This window comes from Macrotis lagotis, chromosome 1 (assembly GCF_037893015.1).
Source record: "Macrotis lagotis isolate mMagLag1 chromosome 1, bilby.v1.9.chrom.fasta, whole genome shotgun sequence".
NCBI classification, from domain to species: Eukaryota; Metazoa; Chordata; class Mammalia; order Peramelemorphia; family Peramelidae; genus Macrotis; species Macrotis lagotis.
The window spans coordinates 87,475,855-87,497,324 of NC_133658.1; the positions used below are offsets into that span (position 1 = coordinate 87,475,855).

At 38.6% G+C, this 21,470-nt stretch overlaps 2 protein-coding genes across 12 annotated transcripts in view; one reads left to right on the plus strand and one right to left on the minus strand.

Annotated features, from left to right (window-relative positions):
* Window positions 1-21,207, minus strand: part of DHX57 (DExH-box helicase 57) — a 79,848-nt gene extending 58,641 nt beyond the window's left edge. For 8 of the 9 annotated variants that reach the window (XR_012472014.1, XR_012472012.1, XR_012472013.1 and 5 more), the window contains exon 1: window positions 638-802. The gene's annotated coding sequence lies outside the window, so the exon portion shown is untranslated. Of the gene's footprint in view, window positions 1-637; window positions 803-20,893 lie in introns of those variants that run through there. The other variant, XM_074204119.1, reaches the window with a different exon arrangement.
* MORN2 (MORN repeat containing 2) lies at window positions 819-9,929 on the plus strand. 3 transcript variants are annotated; one of them, XM_074204257.1, is made up of 5 exons: window positions 819-977; window positions 1,950-2,000; window positions 2,821-2,927; window positions 4,428-4,564; window positions 8,557-8,799. In XM_074204257.1, exons 1-5 carry the CDS (start codon window positions 947-949, stop codon window positions 8,657-8,659), a joined length of 429 nt encoding a protein of 142 aa, XP_074060358.1. In that variant the 5' UTR covers window positions 819-946; the 3' UTR covers window positions 8,660-8,799. The 3 variants fall into 3 exon arrangements, with proteins under 3 accessions (XP_074060358.1, XP_074060349.1, XP_074060345.1); XM_074204248.1 differs by lacking the exons at window positions 819-977; window positions 8,557-8,799 and adding exons at window positions 989-1,220; window positions 9,728-9,929; XM_074204244.1 differs by lacking the exon at window positions 819-977 and adding an exon at window positions 989-1,220.
* Window positions 21,208-21,470: the final 263 nt, after the last annotated feature.

Genomic DNA, 21,470 nt, shown 5'->3' on the forward strand with positions numbered 1-21,470 from the left:
TCTCAGAGCTCATGAGCCAGGGTCTCCACTGTGTGATGGCAGGTACTGAGGGCACTGCTTTTTCAAGATCTGGGTGATTTGTCTGAAGTCCCCCCAGCAACCCCGGCCCTCCTTCGGCTTGGAGAGCCTCGCATCAGCGGCCCGGGGCAGCATCTGCACGGGGAAGTCCACAGTTTGGCCTTTTGAGATGCCCCGAGTCATCCTGTGGCGGGGAGTGGGGGGCAGGAGCCTGAACCTCTCACCCCGGGGCATGGCTGCGGCTGGGCCACCCCTACTGCTGGAATGCCCAGCTCCAAATCGGTGCTGTTTCATCTAAAACCACCCAACCAGCCGGAGAGCATGCTCCCTGTGCTTTCATGCGCTGACTTCCCCCCCCGAATTCGTGCTTGCACCACCACGAGGTGCAGGAATGGCTCACGTCCCTCCCCAAAGTGAGCTCGTCAGGAGCGGGGCGTCCTGCGGGCGCCAGACTCGGCCCTCACCGGGGTCCCCCCACGGCGGCCAGGCCGCTTCGCCGTGGCGGGGGGCTGCGGGGCATCGGAGGCACAAAGGCGCCCCCCGCCCCTCCCCCGCGGCGCCGAGGCCCGCCCCAGCCCGGGCCCCGACCCGGCGGGCTTGCGCCTCCCGGGGCTCCTACCTCGACCCGGGGGTGGGCGGAGGTCGACGACCCGATCCCCGAAGCAGTCCAGGGCGAGGAGCGGCCTCGGCTAGGCCTCGGATGGGCCGCTCTCCCGGGGCGGCGCGGCCTCGAACCTCTCACCGCCCCGCCGCCTCCTGATTGGCCGCCGCGCCCGGCTTCCACTTCCGGGTCAGAACAAGGGGAAGAAGGCGTCTCCCTGACGACCGCGGCTCGCGTCCGGGCGGGACTTCCGCCGGGAGGGCGGCCAGTAGGAGCGGCGGCGAGCTCGGTCGCCCGCCATCGCCGCCGCCGAGCGCCCTCCTGAAAATGAACGCCGCGTCCGCACAAGAGCTTAAAGGTGGCCGTGGGGGCCGCCCCTAGCTCCGACCTTCCCCCCTTTCTGGCCGCGGTGTCCCCAGTTGTTAAATCAAGGCGGGCGGACTGGACGGGGGACCTTCCCTCCTCCGGATGCCATTGCCCTCCCGCCTCGGCGGCCACGTCCGGACACATCCACGGCCTCGGTCGCCCGTGGGCCCTGCAGCCGCCGCCGCCACATCCCGGGGGGCCCGGGGGTCGGTCCCCAGCGAGGAAGTGCCCCGACGTGGGTCGGAAAGTAGCGCCCCCTCCTCATTTCCAAAGGGGGACACTGAGGCCCGGGGAGCAGAACCAACCGGTCGAGGTCCCCAGAGATGGAATTTGAACCCTTGTGCTAGACTGTGACGGCGGGCGGATAGCTGGAGCCCAGCCCGGGGAAGGGTGTTTGGGGTCAAGAAAATTTGGAACTTTTTTAAAAAAATGATTAGGGGCGGCTAGGTGGCACAGTGGATAGAGCACCGGCCTTGGAGTCAGGAGGACCTGGGTTCAAATCCGGTCTCAGACACTTAATAATGACCTAGCTGTGTGGCCTTGGGCAAGCCACTTAACCTCATTGCCTTGCAAAAACTAAAAAAATTTAAAAAAAAAGAAATTAGGCCCTTGCGGCTCGACAGCCAGTCAAATGGGACAAAGGAAGGTGGGCACAGAATAATCCAATGTATACCCGCCCATCTACTACTAACAGACTCAACCTAGGTCACTTTGTAGGTGGTTTGGGGGTAGATCCCAAGGGGAGCACTGAAATTATGTAGTTAGGTAATCAGAAGGCAAGAGACTTGAAATAGCTTGATGAATGACTGGAACCTAGGTGAATTTGTTGCATTATTTCCCTTACACTAAGTAGATACTAAAGAAACTTCAAGTCATTCTGATATATTAATAAGATATATTGATTTGGTTTCTGCTGGTTGTGATATGATAAATCTTCAATAACGTTTATTCTTTCTAAAAACAGACCCAGAAGTATATAAAATATGCTTTATATTTCCAAATGGAGACAAATATGGTAAGAATTTATTTAAATTACTTTTTATGTAAGTAAAAATTAAATAAAAACAGCTACATTTTTCATAAGACTTCTATTAAAACATGCTAATTCTTAAGCATAATGGATTCCAGTTAATTCCCAAATTAATCACCAACGAGCTAGCCTTTTGGAACATAAAGTACAGAAGTCAAAGTAGACAAAGCATTTTGTTTGTTTTTAGGGTAAAGTAAGTAGTTCCCAAGCTTGGGAGTTGAGTTTTTACAAATGGTCCATAAATCCCTATTTGCAACAGAGTTATCATTTTATCATTTATTGGCATAGTGAATAGAGCAAAGACTTGAAGTAAGAAAAGTTTGAATACTGTCAAATAATTTAATTGAGTGTGACTGGGCAAATTAGTATCATTGTGCCTTATCTGCCTTATCTGTAAATCGTGAATAGTAATAGCTGCTATTTCATAGGATTATTTGAAGTATCAAATGAGTTCATATTTGAAAAGTGCCTTGTAAACCTTAAAGCAGTATATAAGTGCCATTATATTATTATTATTATTAATTATTATTATTATGCAGCTAATATCATGTGAAAGTTTAAAGTATTTTTGCCATTAAAAAGGACATACCCAAATGGAAAACACTTAGGTGAAGAGAGTATGGTGTTTTTTGACTTTGAGCCTTAGGTTCTGACACTGACTTCATGAGCCTCAGATCACTTCAGTCATCTCAGATCCATGGGACAGAAGGTTATAAGAAAAAGTTCATTAAAGTACAACAAGTACATTCTGCCAAAACAGATTTCACTTTTACATTCAATCTTGGATATTTCTTTCTTGTTTTAGAGGGTGACTGTACAAGAATATCTCCTGGAGTCTTTGAGAGAAATGGAGCAGGGGTTCATATCACCCCCAATGGAATAACCTATATAGGGGCCTGGAAAGATGACAAAGTATGCAAGTTCTTTTCACTTTTAATCAGTATGCTATTATTAGAATAGTAGTCAGAATGGAGAAATAATCCTACTTTGTGGAATCTGCATGTGATATCTAAAGCCTAAAGACAACTTAATAGTATGTGGCTAGGCACATATGAAGGTCGTTGGGAAAGGGGTTGTCCTATTTTTGGGAGAGGTAAAATAGATCTAAAATGATCTAATATAAACTTACTGAAATTAAGAGCAAACTAGATGAAACTAGTACTCTTGGGTGAATGACAGATTTGTATCTGTATATGTAGTTAGCACCCCTTCTTGAGGCATTCCTCCAATCTATACTGCAAAGAGCAGCTGCTATTTACTGCTTTGGAGTTAGATCCAGTAATTTTGGTAGCTTGTGGAATTTTCCCCTTTTGTATGCTCTTGATCACTCAACCAATTGAAACAACATTAGATTTTGGAAAAGGGGTTTTCTGTGATGGTATATACAAAACAATTGCTGTGGAACATTTCCTTTAAACCTTTGCATCTACAAAGTCCTGTTGGAATTATAGATTCACACTTGAAATGCAGTGTTATTGAGAAGCACATGTGGCCACAACATATTGACTTGGCTCTGGAAGGCTCGTCTCCCATGTGAAGTTAGGAAATTTCCTCTAGGTGTAGTTTCTCTGTGGGTTCTGAGGGTCAGAGCCTTGATAAATTCCATAGTCATTGTTCCTTTCACTAAAGCTCACAATCTGTCTCTTTTTGCAAGTCAGCCACCACCACTCCAGTGGTTACTGCTGTTGACTCTGATTGTAGGCAAGATCTCAGATGGAACTCAGCAGGTCACTTGGCTATTCCCATTTTAATATATTCCTAAGACCAGGAAACTGGTCTTGGAACTGAAGTAGTGACATGTGGAATTCTGATTGAGGAATGAGGCCAGATCTCTCACCTGGCAAATGTAGTTGTCCTCCTAGGAAAAGAGATTGGGAAAGGCCTGGATTATAGCTTTTTTAATGCAGTTCTGAATTGGCTTCTGAATCATCAGTTTTTCCAGTTCTGAAGCCAAATAAAAAATTTGGCTGGAAATAAGCTCCCCAAATTTCTCATTTGGTTTCAATTGAAGTAGACAAAAAGTACCTGTAAGGCCATTTAGAAATCAGGCAAGGGTTATCTATATTGACTTCAAGGCAGGGGCTCTTCATCTGGGTCCTTGGATATGTTGGGTTTTTTTTTTTTAATAAAAATTTTATTTGTATTTCAATATAATTGGTTTCCTTTGTAATTCTATGTGTTTTATACACCTGAAAACATTGTTCCGAGAAGGGATCTGTAGACTTCACCATCTGGTTAAAGAGGACCCTAATACAAAAAAAGTTAAAAGCCCTTCCTTGAAGGACTGAGACCAGGCAGGACATATTATAGCTTTAAGGTCTGGCCCTCATTGACCAGTTTCCCTCATATTCATATAAAATCTGGGAATCCCCTATGAAAATGAGTTACTAATTTTCCTTTTTGTCCAAATAGATGAATGGAATTGGAAGACTTGAACATTTTTCAGGAGCAGTATATGAAGGAGAGTTTAAGGACAACATGTATCATGGAATAGGCACATATACATTCCCAAATGGAGCAAAATACACTGGACATTTCGTAGAAAACAGGTGAAATTTAAAAAAAATCAAATACTCTAGTTAACTAGATTATTACTGTTTTTTTCCATTCAGAGTTATTAGCAAACCATTCCAGTGTCTTTGCCAAGAAAACTCCAATGGCAGTCACAAAGAGTAAGACACAACTGTCATCCTTCTCCGGTGAATTAAAGCAAACAAGTTAAGTAACTTGCTTAGGGTCACACATCTAGTGAATGTTTGAGACCAAATTTGAACTCAGGTCTTCCACATTCCAGGCCCAATCCTCAATTCATTGAGTTTGTTTTTGTTTTTTTTAAATATCACACCTACATAAAATTTAATCTTTTAAAATAAATTTGGTTTCTAAGCATTATATTAGTCTTATTTGAGAGAAAAATTCCCAAGACCAGAATTGTGCTTTGGGTTTCCAAAAGGAAATACATTTTAAATTCAATTTCTTCTTTGTTTATGCCTTCCATCTTCAGTACAGAAAATTTGAAAAAAAAAGTCCTATAAGATCCATTATGAAAACATAATGGATCTTATAGGACTTTTTTTCAAATTTTCCCTTTCTTTTGCATTGATGCATGAGTCTGGAATAAAGGGTCAGCCTCTCCTAACTCCTTACATGAGAGCAGGAAAAGTAAACTTTATTTGCCTTAATTTTTTCATCTATTTATTAGAGATATTCAGAAGTTAAAATGAGATAAATATCAAGAGAACATAATGAAAAAGTTAAAAAAAATCTGTGTATTGGTCCTACAATGTGCTGAATCCTTAATGTAATACTTAAAACTTATAGTAGATGTCTACATAGACATAGAATGTGGGAATTGGAATCAAGAAGAACCATGTTCAAATTACACCTCTGACACTTATTTGCTGGGTGACTGAACAAATCACTTAATATCTCTAGGCCTCAGTTTCCTCAACTGTAAAATGAGGGAGTTGGACTCAGTGAGCTTCATGATCTCTTCCATCTCTTAAGTACATGGTCATTTGATCCATATATTGGCAATTTGCAGAGGGATTGTCCTATTCTAATGGAAATAGAGTGAGATAAAATAGATGTCTAATGTGCCAGTAAAGCTATTGGAATCAGGAGCGAATTGGTTAAACTAGCATACTTGGGCAGATGACAGATTTGCTTTGTAAAGCAACATGAAAAGAACTTGTAAAACCACTTTTTTTTTGGTGTGGATTTTTTGCAAGGCAAGGTGACTTGCCCAAGGTCACACAGCTAGGTAATTAAGTGTCTGAGGTCACATTTGAACTCAGGTCCTCCTGACTCCAGGGGCCAGTGCTCTATCCACTGTGCTGCCTAGCTGCCCCTAGCAACACTTATTTTTGAGAGCAGAGCAGCATAATAGATAATACATAAAATATATCATAGAATATGATTAATAATTTTGTTTTGTCATATTTAGCTTTTCAGTAACAGTTCCCTGCCAAGCTTTTCTGTTCATTCTGCCTATGTGTATACCTAATATGAGGCAGAAGATGCTTGCAACTTTCTGAGTAATTCATATTAAAAAAAAAAACTATTTTCTCTTAAAATATTCTGATAATTGAAGTCAAAGTGATTTTTTTGGGTTTCTACAAATTTTTCATATAATTGCTTCCATTTTACTTCATCAGGCTTTGGTATGACTTTGGCAGATGATGGCATTTTTAAAAAATTTGTTGAAAAGATGTGAGCAGGGGCGGCTAGGCGGCACAGTGGATAAAGCACTAGCCCTAGAGTCAGGAGTACCTGGGTTCAAATCCAGTCTCATACACTTAATAATTACCTAGCTGTGTGGCCTTGGGCAAGCAACTTAACCCTATTTGCCTTGCAAAAACCTAAAAAAAAAAAGATGTGAGCAAAAAAAGTTAAGATTTTAAATTATAAAAACCTTTCTAAGTGTATATTTCCATATGAAAAATAGTAGTAAATTTTAAAAGATTAGAGTTCTACAAGGCAAACTCTTTGAATGCAATCTCACAGCAACCTTTTGGACAGAGGTTCAAACCTACTTTGGTAGAAACAATCTTTAAAATTTTTTAAAAGAAGATTCCATTAAATGTTTCAGTAATGAAAAAAATATTTAGGTGAATCCATGGCCCAGGGACTGTTTTTCATGAACCAGGTTAAGTCTTGGCAACAGCTCTCATATAAATCTCTATTTGGCTCATGCTCCCATGTCAGGATTTCCCCAGGGAGCATCACTATCTGGCTCATGACAGTCACCATGACAAAAGGAAAAAGTCACTCAGGTCCTTTGCAACACTCCAGCTAAGAATGCATTAAGTACAGTGCAAATTCTATTCAACTTGACAAAGCCCACAAAAGAAGGGACAAACCCACAAACGGTTAAAACCACTTTTCTTAGCACTGTGGCAAGCTTCCACACCTCTCTCCCACAGCACTCAAGAGTTAGCCTATTCTGCTGGCATCAAGGGCTCTGCCCAGGGGAAGCCCTTGGGTAAACCCCCACTGTCTCTAGGCACTGACAGATGGTTAAGACTCCCCAGCATTGCTAAAGTCTGTTCCTTCCCCTGGATCCTCCCAAAGAAGAGGTTGCTTCTCCAGGTGCAGTCTTCTCAACTCCACTCGGGCTGCTTTGTTCCAGCACTTCCTCCCTTGGTCTGGGGCTCTTCCTGTGGTCAACAGGAGATTTGTGGTCCAACAGACTACCCCCTTTAGATCCCAAAGACTTGCTCCTTCCACCCAGGACTTCCTATCCACTTCTACCGGTTCCCATCCCATATAGCTCCTGGCTCAGAGAACCTCCTTGCTATTCTCATTGTCTCCACCAGTGGGCTTCTGGGGTCTCTCCTCTTCTGGAATTAGAGAAGAACCAGTATCACATGGCTATGCAGGCTTCCCCCAGAAAACAGTCTGTATCACTGGCTTCTTTTCTGATTGACTCAGCTCTGATGGTATTTCTTTTTTTTTATTTCTTTTTATTTTTTTTAGGTTTTTTTTTTTGCAAGGCAAATGGGGTTAAGTGGCTTGCCCAAGGCCACACAGCTAGGTAATTATTAAGTGTTTGAGACCGGATTTGAACCCAGGTACTCCTGACTCCAGGACCGGTGCTTTATCCACTGCACCACCTAGCTGCCCCTCTCTGATGGTATTTCTGCCCATAGCTTTCTAAGCCTCATTTCAAAAGCTAATCCAAGGGCATAACTCAATTTTGTCTTCAAATGTCATGTTAAAGGAACCAGAAGGTCTAGGACAAATTGAGTTTATACTTTACCATGAATTTTATCAAGAGAATTTTACCACTTGATAAGGAATAATTGAGTATTTTTTTCTGCTCTGCCCATTCCTGCCCTCTCCTTAGATGGCCAGGTTACCAGTTCCAGACTCGAGAGAGCACTAAACTTGAGTTCTAAGGGTCTGCTTCTTTCTGTAGCTCTCCATTGCATGAGTCTTCCTAGAAACAGATACATCACTCTTTATTTTTATATCAATAGTGTGTCTTGAACTTCCTCCAGTTGGCACTGTGATGAGCTATTTCCTGGATGAATAGCTCGGATAGTACATGCCAGGGATGGGGGGAGGGCTTTGGGCAGGGGGGAGAAACTCCTATCTTTCCCCAAAGAGCTGAAGAACTTAGTTCTTCAACTACTGGCTCTTGCCTCCTCCATTCACCCAAATTCCAAGACGGCCATTTGAAATCCTACAAGGATTTGTCCCATTTTTTGATCATTTACTGAAATCCTTTCCTTATGACTAAATCAGAGCTGTAGTCATACATTGCAGAATGATAGGATGTTAACACATCAAAAACTCTTTGTCTAGATCCCATAAATTATGCTGAGGGAAAGGGATTGACTAGAATAAAATCCTTCCTGGAACTCTGGGTTCACCTTCTACTTTGATAATCAGATCAGAATTTGAGACAGGGAAAAAACATGTGTCTAAAGTCCAGAGTTCATCAGTCACCCCAGCTGTGCTTTAATCATCAAGTAGCAAAAAGATCCTTCTCAACGGAGTACATCATGTTAACCTCCTGACGTTTTTACTGTTTTAGGGTGGAAGGGAAGGGAGAATATACTGACATTCATGGATTGGAATGGACTGGTACCTTTCATTACACAGCTGCACCAGGGCTGAAACTAAAACTACAGATGTAGAAGGTCTCTAAACTGAAGTAATAATGTTCAAGTTAATGCTAAATCATAATCATAATCAATTATGGCCAAGTATTTCAGTTAAAAGTTTCATATGCTTCTTACTGTACTTTGAGTTACCTAATAAAATCATCCATCCGGTTCTCCCTTGCAACTTTATTTTCAGAATTTTAGAGAGAGTTTAAAATAAGTCCTGGTAAGGTTCTTATCACTTAAGGAATGACTGAACAAATTGTGGCATAAGAATATAAGGGAATATTGCACTATAAGAAATTACAAATATGAGCAATTCAAAGAACCCTGGGAAAATTTGTAATAATTAACCAACAGTGGAGAGACTAGAAATGAGAAAAATATATGCTCAAGTACTATATTGGAAATAATTCTGATACAAAAATACATGTATCTATCTTAAAAGGCATGAATGAACAAAAAATGTTAAATAGGAGAAACATTTTAAAAAGTTGCAGCAGCCCATTCTAATACACATGATTTATAGGAAAGCTATTTCTTAAAATTTCTGTGTGATCTTAGGACAGTCAGTTATCAGCTTGATGCTTTTTTTTTCTCCTGTGAAAAGGAGAGCTTATGCATCCTCATAATGTGTATGTGAAATTCCGGAGATTAAAGAATAAGAACTGAAAAGTTCTTTTGTGTCTCAAAATTGTTTCTATATATACATATGCATGTATATAGGGGATAATACAATTTTAAAATTTGCAACTTTACTCCCATTGTGAGGTTGATTTCCCAGGACAGGACTGCTACATCTCCCCTTAGCATGCTAAGAGTAGCCCTGAGGAGTTTGACCAGATTATCACAGTCTCCAGCACATAGTAGGTGTTTAATCAATGCTTTGACTAAGAGGTAAGGAGATAGAATCAATCCCTTCAAATAATCTCTAGCTTTACATTTAAATACAAGAGAAAAAGCACATTACTAAATTATACTTACTCTTCAATGATTAAGTGGATGAGTGATCTCATTTTTGTTCAATACAAATAATTTCCTATGGAAACCTTGTGTGATTCTTATCTTTGTCTTTCTGTAAATCCTCCCTATATATTCCAGAAAGAATCTGACAATCAAGACAGCTTTGGAATTCATGTGTTGAATATGTATTCAAAAAGATAAGCAAGGTGTAAATAGATATTTATAGTTTTATGTATAATCTACTTTTTCTCTTCAATGTATATACAGATGTTCATTTTATTTGGAATTTGTAAAGTTCATAATAAAAAATTCTACAAAGCAATCCTCCATATATGATATTATCTTGGGGATTCTAGAAGACAAAGGTAAGGAAAGCATTTGTGCTAGATATTGGGGGACCCCAAGTATAAGGGCAATGAGGTGGGAGATGGAATTTTGTGTAGTTTTCATTTTTTATTTGTAACAAAAGTTATAGGTCTTCCTTTATTTTAATACTTTATGAATATGAATACAACACTTAAGCTGTCCTTCTGTTATATGAATACAACACTTAAGCTGTCCTTCTGTTATCCTTTTCTCTCATTAGGGGACCTGTTCATATCTTTTTCCCCCCATGGTTAAACATGTCATTGCTATCTATTACACATCTTTTGGTTAAGATCCTCGATCTCACTTACACCAAAACCACGTTTCTCTTGTACTTTGGGTCATCTGTAATTTTGAAACTTTGGAGATCATGGTGTTTAATGATTCAGAGTCATAGAGCACTATTGGAAGAATATTAGCATTTAAAAGGTGGGATCATTGAGAAAGCTATGAAGTTGGCCAAGGGTGACCCAGCCCAGTTTCACCTATTCAGTTCTGTTGTGCCTAGGAGAAAATAGTTCTGCAGTAGCTGCCCAAGATAAGTACATTGATATGCTAACTCGTGTCTTAACTACATTTCATGAACTGGATAATAAATGTTTTTTAATACAATAACTGTCAATAAAATCCTCTCAAGAACCTCATAATTGATAAGGAATATCTTCCTATTTAAAAGTTTAAAAAATTACATTTCAGTTAAGTTTTTTTTTTGCAAGGCAATGGGGTTAAGCTAGGCAATCATCAAGTGTCTGAGTCTGGATTTGAATTTGGGTCCTCCTGACTGCAGTTCTGGTGCTCTAGCCACTGTGCCACCTAGCTGCTCCTCATTTGAACTTTTTTTTCCCTCATTTGAACTCTTTTTTTTTAAGTTTTTTTTTTAGGACAATGGGGTTAAATGGCTTGCCCAAGGCTACACAGCTAAGTAATTATATATTAAGTGTCTGAGACCGGATTTGAACCCAGGTACTCCTGACTCCAGGGCTCCTGCTTTATCCACTGCACCACATAGCCACCCCTCATTTGAGCTCTTAAGCCTTGTGTGTGGGTTTGGTTTTCTCATTGGCTTACTACATATTCTCTCAATTTGAACTCATTTGGGACAGATAAAGGAATTGAAATGAGCAGTAGAAACTGGCCATCTTGTTTTTATGTCCAATTACTGTTGCAGTCTTAATTTAGGAATGACAAAAATGAGTTTTGGTGTGTAGAGTAGAGGAAATAATGGAGCCATGAGGCACGGCTTTTTTCCCAGTAAAGAAGCAGGGAAGATCCTATGCCAAGAAGGAGGATGGAGAAACAACTATGGGAGACTTGAGGAAAAAGGAGGAAGTTTGGAACAGATGTTACGATTAGAATCTACTGGGAAGAGGATTACTGGGCAGCAGTGAGAGCCCAATGAAGATTTGAAGTGAATCCAGTTGATAGCTTTGTCTCTGTACAGCAGTAGGTAAGTATGGATGGGGAAGGCAACCTGGGCAGTGGAGAGAGCAGACCAGGGTAGGAGTCTGACAAAGCATGACTGGGGATAGCACAATGGTTCAGGAGACTCAAGGATAGCTATAGTATGAAACTGAAATGGGTCAATAATATAGTCAAGTTGGTGAAAGGAAGCTAGATGGTGACAAATAGGTAGAGTGCTGAACTTGTTTGCAAGCAACTAAATTAAAATGCTTCCACATACTAGCTATGTAATCCTGGGCAAACTTTCTCTCAAGCCACAGTTTCTTAATCTGTAAATTAATAATATCTACCTAATATTGTTGGTGTGAAGAGCAAATGAAGTAATATATGAATAAGACTTTGCAAACCTTAAAGCAATAAATAAATATTAGTTATCATTATTATTAGCTAATAAATGAGAACAATGCAGGGGTGATGAACTGAGTTACCAGGAATGAATGAAATCACTATAAAGAAGAATGGGTTTAAACATAGTGGAAGAGAGGTCAAAATAGAAAATATAGATAACTATGACTGAGAAGAAGAATAATTTCAGTGTTCTGAATTCTGGAAATAGAGTAGCCATGGGTGCTTGTTAGATCAAGGTTATGATTATCCCTTAACTGATGTCAAGGGAAGGTGAAAATGATTAGAGTTTAAGAATTTTATGAACTTGGTTCTTTAAGGTGATATTAATGTATGTCTCCCCAAATTTCTCCAAATTCTTCATATTTATCATTACCATATAATAATAATAATTTCATTTATTTGTAAGTCACAAGGGTGTTTGAGCATAAGTTCTGGCTCCTTATGGTTCTGACCCCTTTACTCATATGATATTTTACCATGCACATAGTTTTTTCCTATTTAAATAGCATTATTATGAATATATACATTTATTTGTATATATTTGCATATATATTTATTGTGTATACACACAAACACATCTTTTTCTCTTGTCAATTATCTTCTTGAGTTATAAATTCAATTAGATAATTAAATTTCTGGATCCAACTATTTCTTGCAGAATTCTGCATTATTTTATTATTTTCCAAAATGGCTGGACTGGCAGTGAATTAGGGTGCCTGTCATTTCACGGGCCTGCTAACATTAAGTTTTTTTCTGTCTTTGATGGATGTGGATAGATCCCTCAGAGCTGTTTTAAATATCTGCTTACTAGTGCCTTTGAATAGTTTTTCAGATAGTTGTTGATAGACCATTCCTTTTCCTTCAAAATTTATTCAAACATTTTGTCCACATGTCACTTAGGGAATAGTTCTTAATTGGTAAAGTAATCTTTATGAAAACTTAGCAGTGTTTAGAATCTCTTTGGAAGAAAATATAAGTGGTTACAGTATCATTATCAGTTAAATCTTATTTCCTCTGGGATATTAAGCACATTATTAGGCATTAATAGAATCACAGTCTTTGTAAAGAAATTGATCTGGGAAATTATCTTGTGGACCCTTTTCCCCTTTCTCCTTTTTTTTACAAATATGGGAAACTTGGACCCAGAGAGTTGAAATTGCTTGCCCAAAGTCACTGAGTGGGTAGCAAAGCCAGAATTTTTCAGGGTTCATATCTAGGACTAATTTTCACTATTCTACACTATGGATATTGATATTACATATTATCATTGTGGTAGGCACTCCAAGGGAATAAAGTCAGGACAACTAAAAGAAATTATTAAAAATTTCCAAGAGGGGGCGGCTGGGTGGCATAATGGATAGAGCACCAGCCCTGGAGTCAGGAGTGCCTGGGTTCAAGTCCGATCTCAGACACATAGTGATTGCCTAGCTGTGTGGCCTTGGGCAAGCCACTTAGCCCCATTTGCCTTGCAAAAACCTAAAAAAAAAATTTCCAAGAGATATAAGGACATAAAGAATAGTATCAAAATTTTAAAAATAATGATTTTTAGGTAAATAATTACATTGAAACAAATTTCATAATTTTTAGTATTTTGCTTTTCAATGTCACCTTTTCAAATGGACTTTTCCCTGAAAATAGCACTATACCAAAGTAACTGATTTATACAAGAGCACTTGAGGAAGAAAACATATTTTCAAAGTTTACTTTTTAAGAGTACTAACTTTTTAATGCTATTAAATGATTTCAAAATACAAAGTTTTCCATTTAAAAAATAGATCCAAGTCATTAACTTTTTCATAGGTCTCTTTTTATTCTATGAAATCCAAAATAGTTCAGTTTTACAATCAGTTGATGCTAGGATTTGACCTAGAGATTATATAATGAGAAGAGACATTAGTTATCCCTGCATTTAAAGTCACTGAGTAGTATGTGACAGTCTCATTCCAGGGTAAGTCAAACAAGCTAGCTCTCTACTGCTGCTCTTTTTGTTTTTATATTAATTTTTCACTCATATGAGCTCTGATCCTGAGAAGAATTTAATCATAGCAACTATTGTAGGGGTAAGTGAATATGCTTTTTATGTGCTTTGAATGATTTAAAAAAAAAGAGGGATTTATTTTTCATTTACATAAAAGAAAAACCAGGTGTATATTGGACTGTTTACTGATTTAAATTCAAAATGCATCAACTGATACATCAGGGAGCCTTGAAGGGTCAGATTTCTAATTAAATTGTAGCAATATGTAAAACAATTTCATGAACTGAGAATTTGTGGGAAGACATGGGCAAGAGTCAAACAGGATGAGAGGATATGTATGATTTCTGATCTCCATAGTTGGAGAAAGAGCCCATATCAATGAGACCACAGATCCAAGAATGTGTAAAATCATTATTCCTATTATTTTTTGTTAAAATGCTGCAATATTTTCCTTTTATCTTCTGTTATTTTAATTGCATATTTAGGGATGGAGCTTTCTACATATACCCATGATTACAAATTGGAGCAGGGTCAAAGGGGCAAGAAGACCATAAAGAAAACCTCACTACTGTGGTGTGATAGCAAACCAAATATAATCTATATCCATGCCATCTTGTATTATTGTCTGAATGAAATTTCCATATAATGCAGAAATTTAGAAACCTACTTTAGATTTGCATCTGATTAAGGAAGGAGAAATGAAATTGATGGTTGAAGAGACCATAAGTGGAAGAAAACCCTCACTTAGAGAAGCAGTTTAAGGATTTTATGTAACTAGAGAACCATCAGATCAAAGCTATTTGTTATTGGGAAGAAATTGGATGAAGGGATGTAAAGAGTTTACTTAAAGAATGCCAATTCAAAACACATTTTGGGAGCAGGTAAAGACAATTACATGAAACATATTCCCTCATTCATGAAAAAGAAGTATCACATAAAGAGTATTGGAATTTTGATATTTGAATTTACATGCATCAACTAACAGTAAACATTTATAAGTATCTAGTAGCTCATTTTTATATCATCATCTGGGCTATAATATAAAAAAATGAACTTTTATGTTGACCATTATAACTGGGAACTGGAGAGTTTAAGTTCTGGACTTTGATGTAAACTAGTTGTGTGGTCAAGGTACAAGTCATGGACAAAAGCCTCAAGATTCTCTTTGCTTTTGTTACTGTTTTGCAATATTGTCCTGCAATGGGATTTCCACATCAGGAGTTTCCCACAGAGATAAAATCATGGATATTCTCTAAATGAATGGGAAGTGCAAAAAAGGGAACATATTATTGTGGTTCTTTTGCCAACCACAGCTTCACTGAAGAGAAAATCATTTGTTTCCTTTTGATGTCTCTGGTTATTTTATTGGTACCTACAGATTTTCTGTGGTTAAATAATCCTTAAACCTTGTTGATGCAGTTAGTGATAACTAAGCAAACCAGAAATCCAACAGTACTTGAAAAGAGGAAAATCACCAATCTTTCTCAATTTTAAATGAGACCTAATATTTAACTACTCTAAAATGAATAAAAGGAAAATGTTTTGAGGCTGCTGAAGGTAATACTACCCTCTTAGAATTATCTAGCACACAGAAGGGGCTTAATGAATAGCCTTGGTTTCTTGTTTCTTTAACCCTTCCCCATTCCACACCTCCCCCTCCCACCGTTTTCCCAAGCTGTCCACTAGGGAGGGAGTATTAAACTCTCACATCACTAGTATCAAAATTTCTCTCTAGAAAGGTCCAGAAAGAAGCATCACCCTAAAGGGATCTCATTATTTGACTATGCACTGCATATTTCCTAAGCATAACTTCAAATGCAATTTTGAATATATGGGATCACTTCCAGGGATGGATTATTAACTAAAATTAGGAACCTAGCTTAGTTGTTTCTCTTTCTGGAGGCTGATGTCTTACGATAAAATTGTAGCAATATGTAAAACAATTCCATGAACTGAGGATTTGTGGGAAGACATGGGCAAGAGTCAAGATGAGAAGATATGTATGATTTCTGATCTGCATGGTTGGAGAAAGCACCCACATCCATGAAACCACAGATCCAAGTAAAATCATTATTCTAGGATAAAATATAACTCTATAAGTTATATAAAAAATAACTTTACAAGTTACAGAACACAGTCACAAAACCTTGTGAGCCAGGTAATGAATAATGCTTATTTTATAAATGAAGGAAATGAACTAAATTCACAACTAAAGTGCTAGAGCTGATGCCCAAACTTGAGTCTCCTGGATTGGAATCACTTTTGTTTGGCTCATCCATCGGCGTTATTTTTTGATATTTTTTTTAAATTAAGAAATCAGTAATCCTTTCTTGATCACCTAATAGGGAACATGTTAAAGGTAACCCCTGAACAACTTACCTTCTTCCCTGACCCCTGCAGTATTTACAGAATGACAGTGAATGCTATACTTAAGCACCTAACAACTAATTGCTTTGGAAGGATTTGGATATCTTAGAGGACAAAACTTGATTTTTTAATTTGTAAGTCACTTTTAGAATCTGATGAATCAAGGAAAATAGGATTAAGAAGTAGACAGTAATAGGAGATTTAAAATTAATTTCCTTTAAAACAGTAATAGTAGGAGAAGACTGAAATGGCCAGTATTTGAAGGCAATGTGATTGGTACAGATGAAAGAAAGAACACTGACTGGAGTCAGAGTGGTGGTTGTTGGTGGTGTCTTTCTCTTCATGGAATTTTCTTAACCAAGATACTGGAATAATTTGGCATTTTCTTCTCTAGCTCATTTTACAGATGAGGAAATTGAGGCCAACAGGGTGAAGTGACTTGCCCAGGGTCACCGGACCAGTCAGTGTTTGAGGCTAGAATTAAATTCAGGAAGATGAGTTTTCCTGATGCCAGACCTGGTGGCATCACCTAGCCTACCTACTGTATAACACTGGGCAAGTTAATTTATTGTCTTGGACCTCAATTTCCTCATCTATAAAATAAGGGATTGCCATAGAGGGCCTTTAGTTAAAGACTAGAGGGTTAGAAGTTCTGTCTTCATATCCCAGCTCTGTTATTTGCTACCCATGGGACTTTGGGCAAAGCTCATGCCCCTCTGGGTCTCTGTCTCCTCAAGTATAAAATAAGAGAAGTGGATTGTTTTATTTCTAATCCTAATATGAGTCCTAAGAGATTTTCAGAATTCTTAGTCTCCACTCTTTTTTACTGAAGTTGAAGATTGTCCTAAAGCTTGAACCTTTTCTAGTTAAATGGAAAATGAGCAAAAGTGTTTAAAGGCTAATGAGGGTAGTTAGGCGACAGTGGATAAAGTACTAGGTCTATGCTCAGGACAATGTGAGTCCAAATCTAGTCTCATACATTTACTAGCTGAGGGACCCTAGACAAGTTACTTCACCTTGTTTGCCTTGGTTTTCTCAACTTTGCCTCAGTTTCCTCATCTGTAAAATGAACTAGAGAAGGAAATGGCAAATGACTAGCATCTTTTTCTTTTAGGTTTTTGCAAGGCAAATGGGGTTAAATGGCTTGCCCAAGGCCACACAACTAGGTAATTATTTAGTGTCTGAGGTCAGATTTGAACTCAGGTACTCCTGACTCCAGGGCTAGTGCTCTATCCACTGCACCACCTAGTGGCCCCCTTTAGCATCTTTGAGAAGAAAACCCCAAATGGGGGTCACAGAAAATCAGCCATGACTTAACAGCAACAACAAATTAGACCCTATTAACTAATTGAGTTTTCCCCATCTCCTTTTTTGATCATGAACCTCTCTAAGGATTTCTTTTACACGATTGTGGCACATTTCTTAGTAAGGTGCTGCAACTTACATCAACTACATATTCTTTAAGGAAACTGAAGCTGAGAGTAGTAAACAATTTGTTCAAGGAAAGGACACAAATAGTAAGTGGTAGAATGAGGGTTTGAACTCAACTATTATGACTCATAATCCTCTGTTCATTTACCTACAACAATCAACCCATCACCTTTTTTTGTTTTTGTTTTTGCAAGGTAATGGCATTAAGTGATTTGCCCAAGGTCATACAGCTAGGTAATTAAGTGTATGAGATTGGATTTGAACTCAGGTCCTCCTGACTCCAGGACCAGTGCTCTATCCACTGTGCCACCTAGCTGCCCCACCCATCACCTTTTGAGAGTATTTCTCATTACTGGCAAGGCCAAACACTGCACAGTCTGGGCTTCACCTATTAAATATTCAAATGGAGTCCCTGCTATGTAGAATCCAATTTGACAATATGTGTAATCTTTTAGTTTTCCAAGTTGTTGAATAACTATAAAATATATATATATATTCATATATATATATATATTTGTACTTTAACTTTTCGTTTTAACTATTTTCTCATTCCCAAATTTAAAACATCTATGTCCTAAACAACTTGGATATTTATCTTGTGCTGTCATTTCTCAATGATCTCAGATATTAGTCATAGGTAACTTAGATAAATGATATCTGTCAAAAAATCAATAAACTGAATTTTTGTCTTTTTATTTTATGCATTTTGTTTTTTTCTACAGCAGACACTTCTAAAAACCACCCAAAGAGTCCCCTTTACAAAGTATTTTCTATACCCTCCCCCAAAACAAACTTAGTTATTATAAATTATATAAAAGAGGGATGTGTTCTTTAACTTCAACAATTTACTAATGATAATTAGTAAAGCCTCATTTGGTCTAAACTTTTTATTTCAGGAACTCATAGAATCCAAAAGAATCTCAGATGTGGAAGGGATCTCATAGACCATATAGGCCAAGTCCTAGATGGCCAAGATTTCCTCTATATAACTTTTTACAACATATCTGATCAGAGGTCAGTCATTCAGCCTTTACTTGAAGCATCTCTAGGAACAGAAAGGTCCCAGTCAACTGCTACCACTTTAGTACTTTAAGGATTCATAACTTCATTGTTTTGGGTACTCTCTTCAACTTGTGCAACTCACAATTTCTTTATAAATTAGTAGGTAGCCTTTGAGGATTGCTGTGGTTGAAAAGTTCATTATGTTCTGGCTAACCAGATGATGAGTCCCTTTGAATTTAGCCTGGTCATTGGACAGTAACATATATTTCAGTATTGGGCAATAAATTACTGTTCCAATATCTCCTTAGGTTTTTTTTTTTGTAGGGCAAATGGGGTTAAGTGGCTTGCCCAAGGCCACATAGCTAGATAATTATTAAGTGTCTGAGACTGGATTTGAACCCAGGTACTCCTGACTCCAAGGCCGGTGCTTTATCCACTATGCCACCTAGCCATCCCCCCCAATATCTCCTTAAAGCATAGGGAAAATTCTGGATTCTTGAAGGCTATAACTGTGGAGTTCAATCTCTGACCTTGCTAAATTAGAAAGGCCTTGACAATGGGCTGATAATTAGCAAAATTTACTGGTTTTGTGATCTCATAGGCCATACAGTATAAGTCAAAGCAGGTCAAGATTTCCTCTATAATTTATCTCATCTGAGATCACTCATTCAACCCTTGTTTGAAAGACCTGTAGAGACAGGAGGGACCCCAGACAACTGTTACCAAGGTAGTAAGTGCCTGAATCAGGATTTGAACTCTCATCTTCTTTACAAGATGGCCTGTATCAGCTAGTTGCCTCATATCCTTGATAAAGAGCTAGTAAAGAGCAGGACAAGGATTCATTTCTAGGTCTCCTTCACAGAACCAATGCTCTTTTCCCTCCTATCAATGTATGAGCAGAAAGATAAGACTGTTGTTGATAATTTCTATATGACTTAAAGATGTACATGGTTTGTCCTTGTACACTGTGCCAGATGACAATGACCCATATTATACAAGATTTTTCTGGACTGAATTTCCAAAAAAGTCCCCCAATCAATAGTCATGACTTCAGCTTGCAGGGCAGAGGCAAAGGTCTCATGGGCCTTAGAGTGCAGTTGACAAACCATTTAGTAGTTCATCTTCAATGTCATTTCCATCGACAAAACCACATCTACTTCTGGTATTTAATCATCTGGTAAGGCCAAAACTTTTGGTGGTTACAACCTCCATAAAGGTAATTCCCCTGGACATGATTAGAGATAGGGAGAGGCTGATAGTCAATAAGCATCTATTATCTACTCTGTGGCAAACATACAAATAAAGGCAAAAGGCAGGGGCAGTGCTGGGGAAGTGGAGTGGTACTGTTACTCCTGGGTCTCTCAGGCTTAAATGACTATCACTAGGGATTGGTCATTGGTTGGTATTGGTAAGGACAGGAGTGTTGGATCCTTCTCCAGGAGTGTTCCCTTTTAGTGGTGACTTTGGGGGCTGGACTGGAAAGAGGATGGTCTGGGGGACAATGAAATTTCTGGAGATTTTCTTTAAAGGAGAAAAAGGCAATTTTATAAAACTAACATCAAAGAAGTCTGATGATTTTATGACATGTTCTACATCTCCCACCTCAGCAAAGGAGAAGGAGATAGATTTTCTTCTCCCTTGATCAGGGTGCTTCAAGAGTTTTTTTTAAATGATGCAGTTTATTATTGCTTTTACAAAGCAACTACTTCCCAGCAAACTCTTAAATGAAACTTTTTTTACCAAGTATAACCCCCAAAAGTCTGTCAATTGTTAAAAGAAAGGAGGGCTGAAGCTCTTTTGCCAGGAGGGAACCTGGAAAAGTTTTGCAGAGGGCTTAAATTATTTTAGAGAGAAATATTGTTAGAAGGTCCAGACAGTTCACCAGTAAAAGTTTCTGGTCTTTAATCTTCTGACTGGTGATGGTCCTGTTTTAGGGCTTTCTTCAATTACGAATCTACAAAAAGTCAATGACCAATACTGACTCTGGAGGTCAGATGATGAAACAGACTTCCCTTCCCTGAATAGAAAGGTGGAAAACAACAGGTTCAAAATATTATAAATGTTCTCCATGTAGTCTATATGTTGATTAGTTTTTAACTGTTATTATAGATAGGCTTATAGGAATGTGTGTGTGTGTGTGTGTGTGTGTGTGTGTGTGTGTGTGTGTGTGTGTGTGTGAAATCAGGATGTGTAAGGGAAAAATTAAAGCTTCAACAAATATTTTTAAGATTGTTATGTTCATCTCTCTACTAAATTACATGGAAAGCATAAAAATATATAAAAAAGTTTCTGCCCTTAAAAAGTTAACAATATGACTTCCAAAGCCTACCCAAGTCCCTTGCTCTTCTTACCTATTCTCTGGGAAGAGTTATAGACTGGAGACAGATTTTAGGGCCAACTCCAAACAAAATTCTCACTAGGCAAGATTTGTCTTTGGAACCTTCTCAATTTCTTTCTTCTCATCTGTCCTTTTCTTCTTCTTCTTCAAATTCTTGCTATGTTCATATTCATCCATCCATCCATCCACCCATCCATCCATCCATCCATCCATTCATCCATCCATTCATCCATCCATCCATCCATCTTTCTATCCATCCATCTACCCATCAAACCATCCATCCATCCATCCATCTTCCCATCCATCCATATCTGTGTATCCCATTCTTGTTCTCAATTCTCTTGTTCTAGAAAAGTGTTATTAACTGGTAAGCATTAAACTCATGACATCCTCTGTCCCCATTATTTACATCATAATAGGGAATTCCTAAAGGTGAAAAAAAATGTTAAGATTCAAATATTATGAGAGGTAACCAGAATGAAATGTAAAATCCTTCCTTTTTAAAGATCCTTCATGGGTGGCTAGGTGGCGTAGTGGATAAAGCACCGGCCTTGGAGTTCAAATCCTGTCTCAGACACTTAATAATTACC

What these genes read in the sequence shown, in the direction of transcription:
- MORN2 (XM_074204244.1), top strand. Translation starts at nt 1,088, where the DNA reads ATGCCATTGCCCTCCCGCCTCGGCGGCCACGTCCGGACACATCCACGG. An exon ending in TCCAAATGGAGACAAATATG is followed by an intron (nt 2,001 to 2,820) that starts GTAAGAATTTAT and finishes TTCTTGTTTTAG; the next exon opens with AGGGTGACTGTACAAGAATA. An exon ending in GGACATTTCGTAGAAAACAG is followed by an intron (nt 4,565 to 8,556) that starts GTGAAATTTAAA and finishes TTACTGTTTTAG; the next exon opens with GGTGGAAGGGAAGGGAGAAT.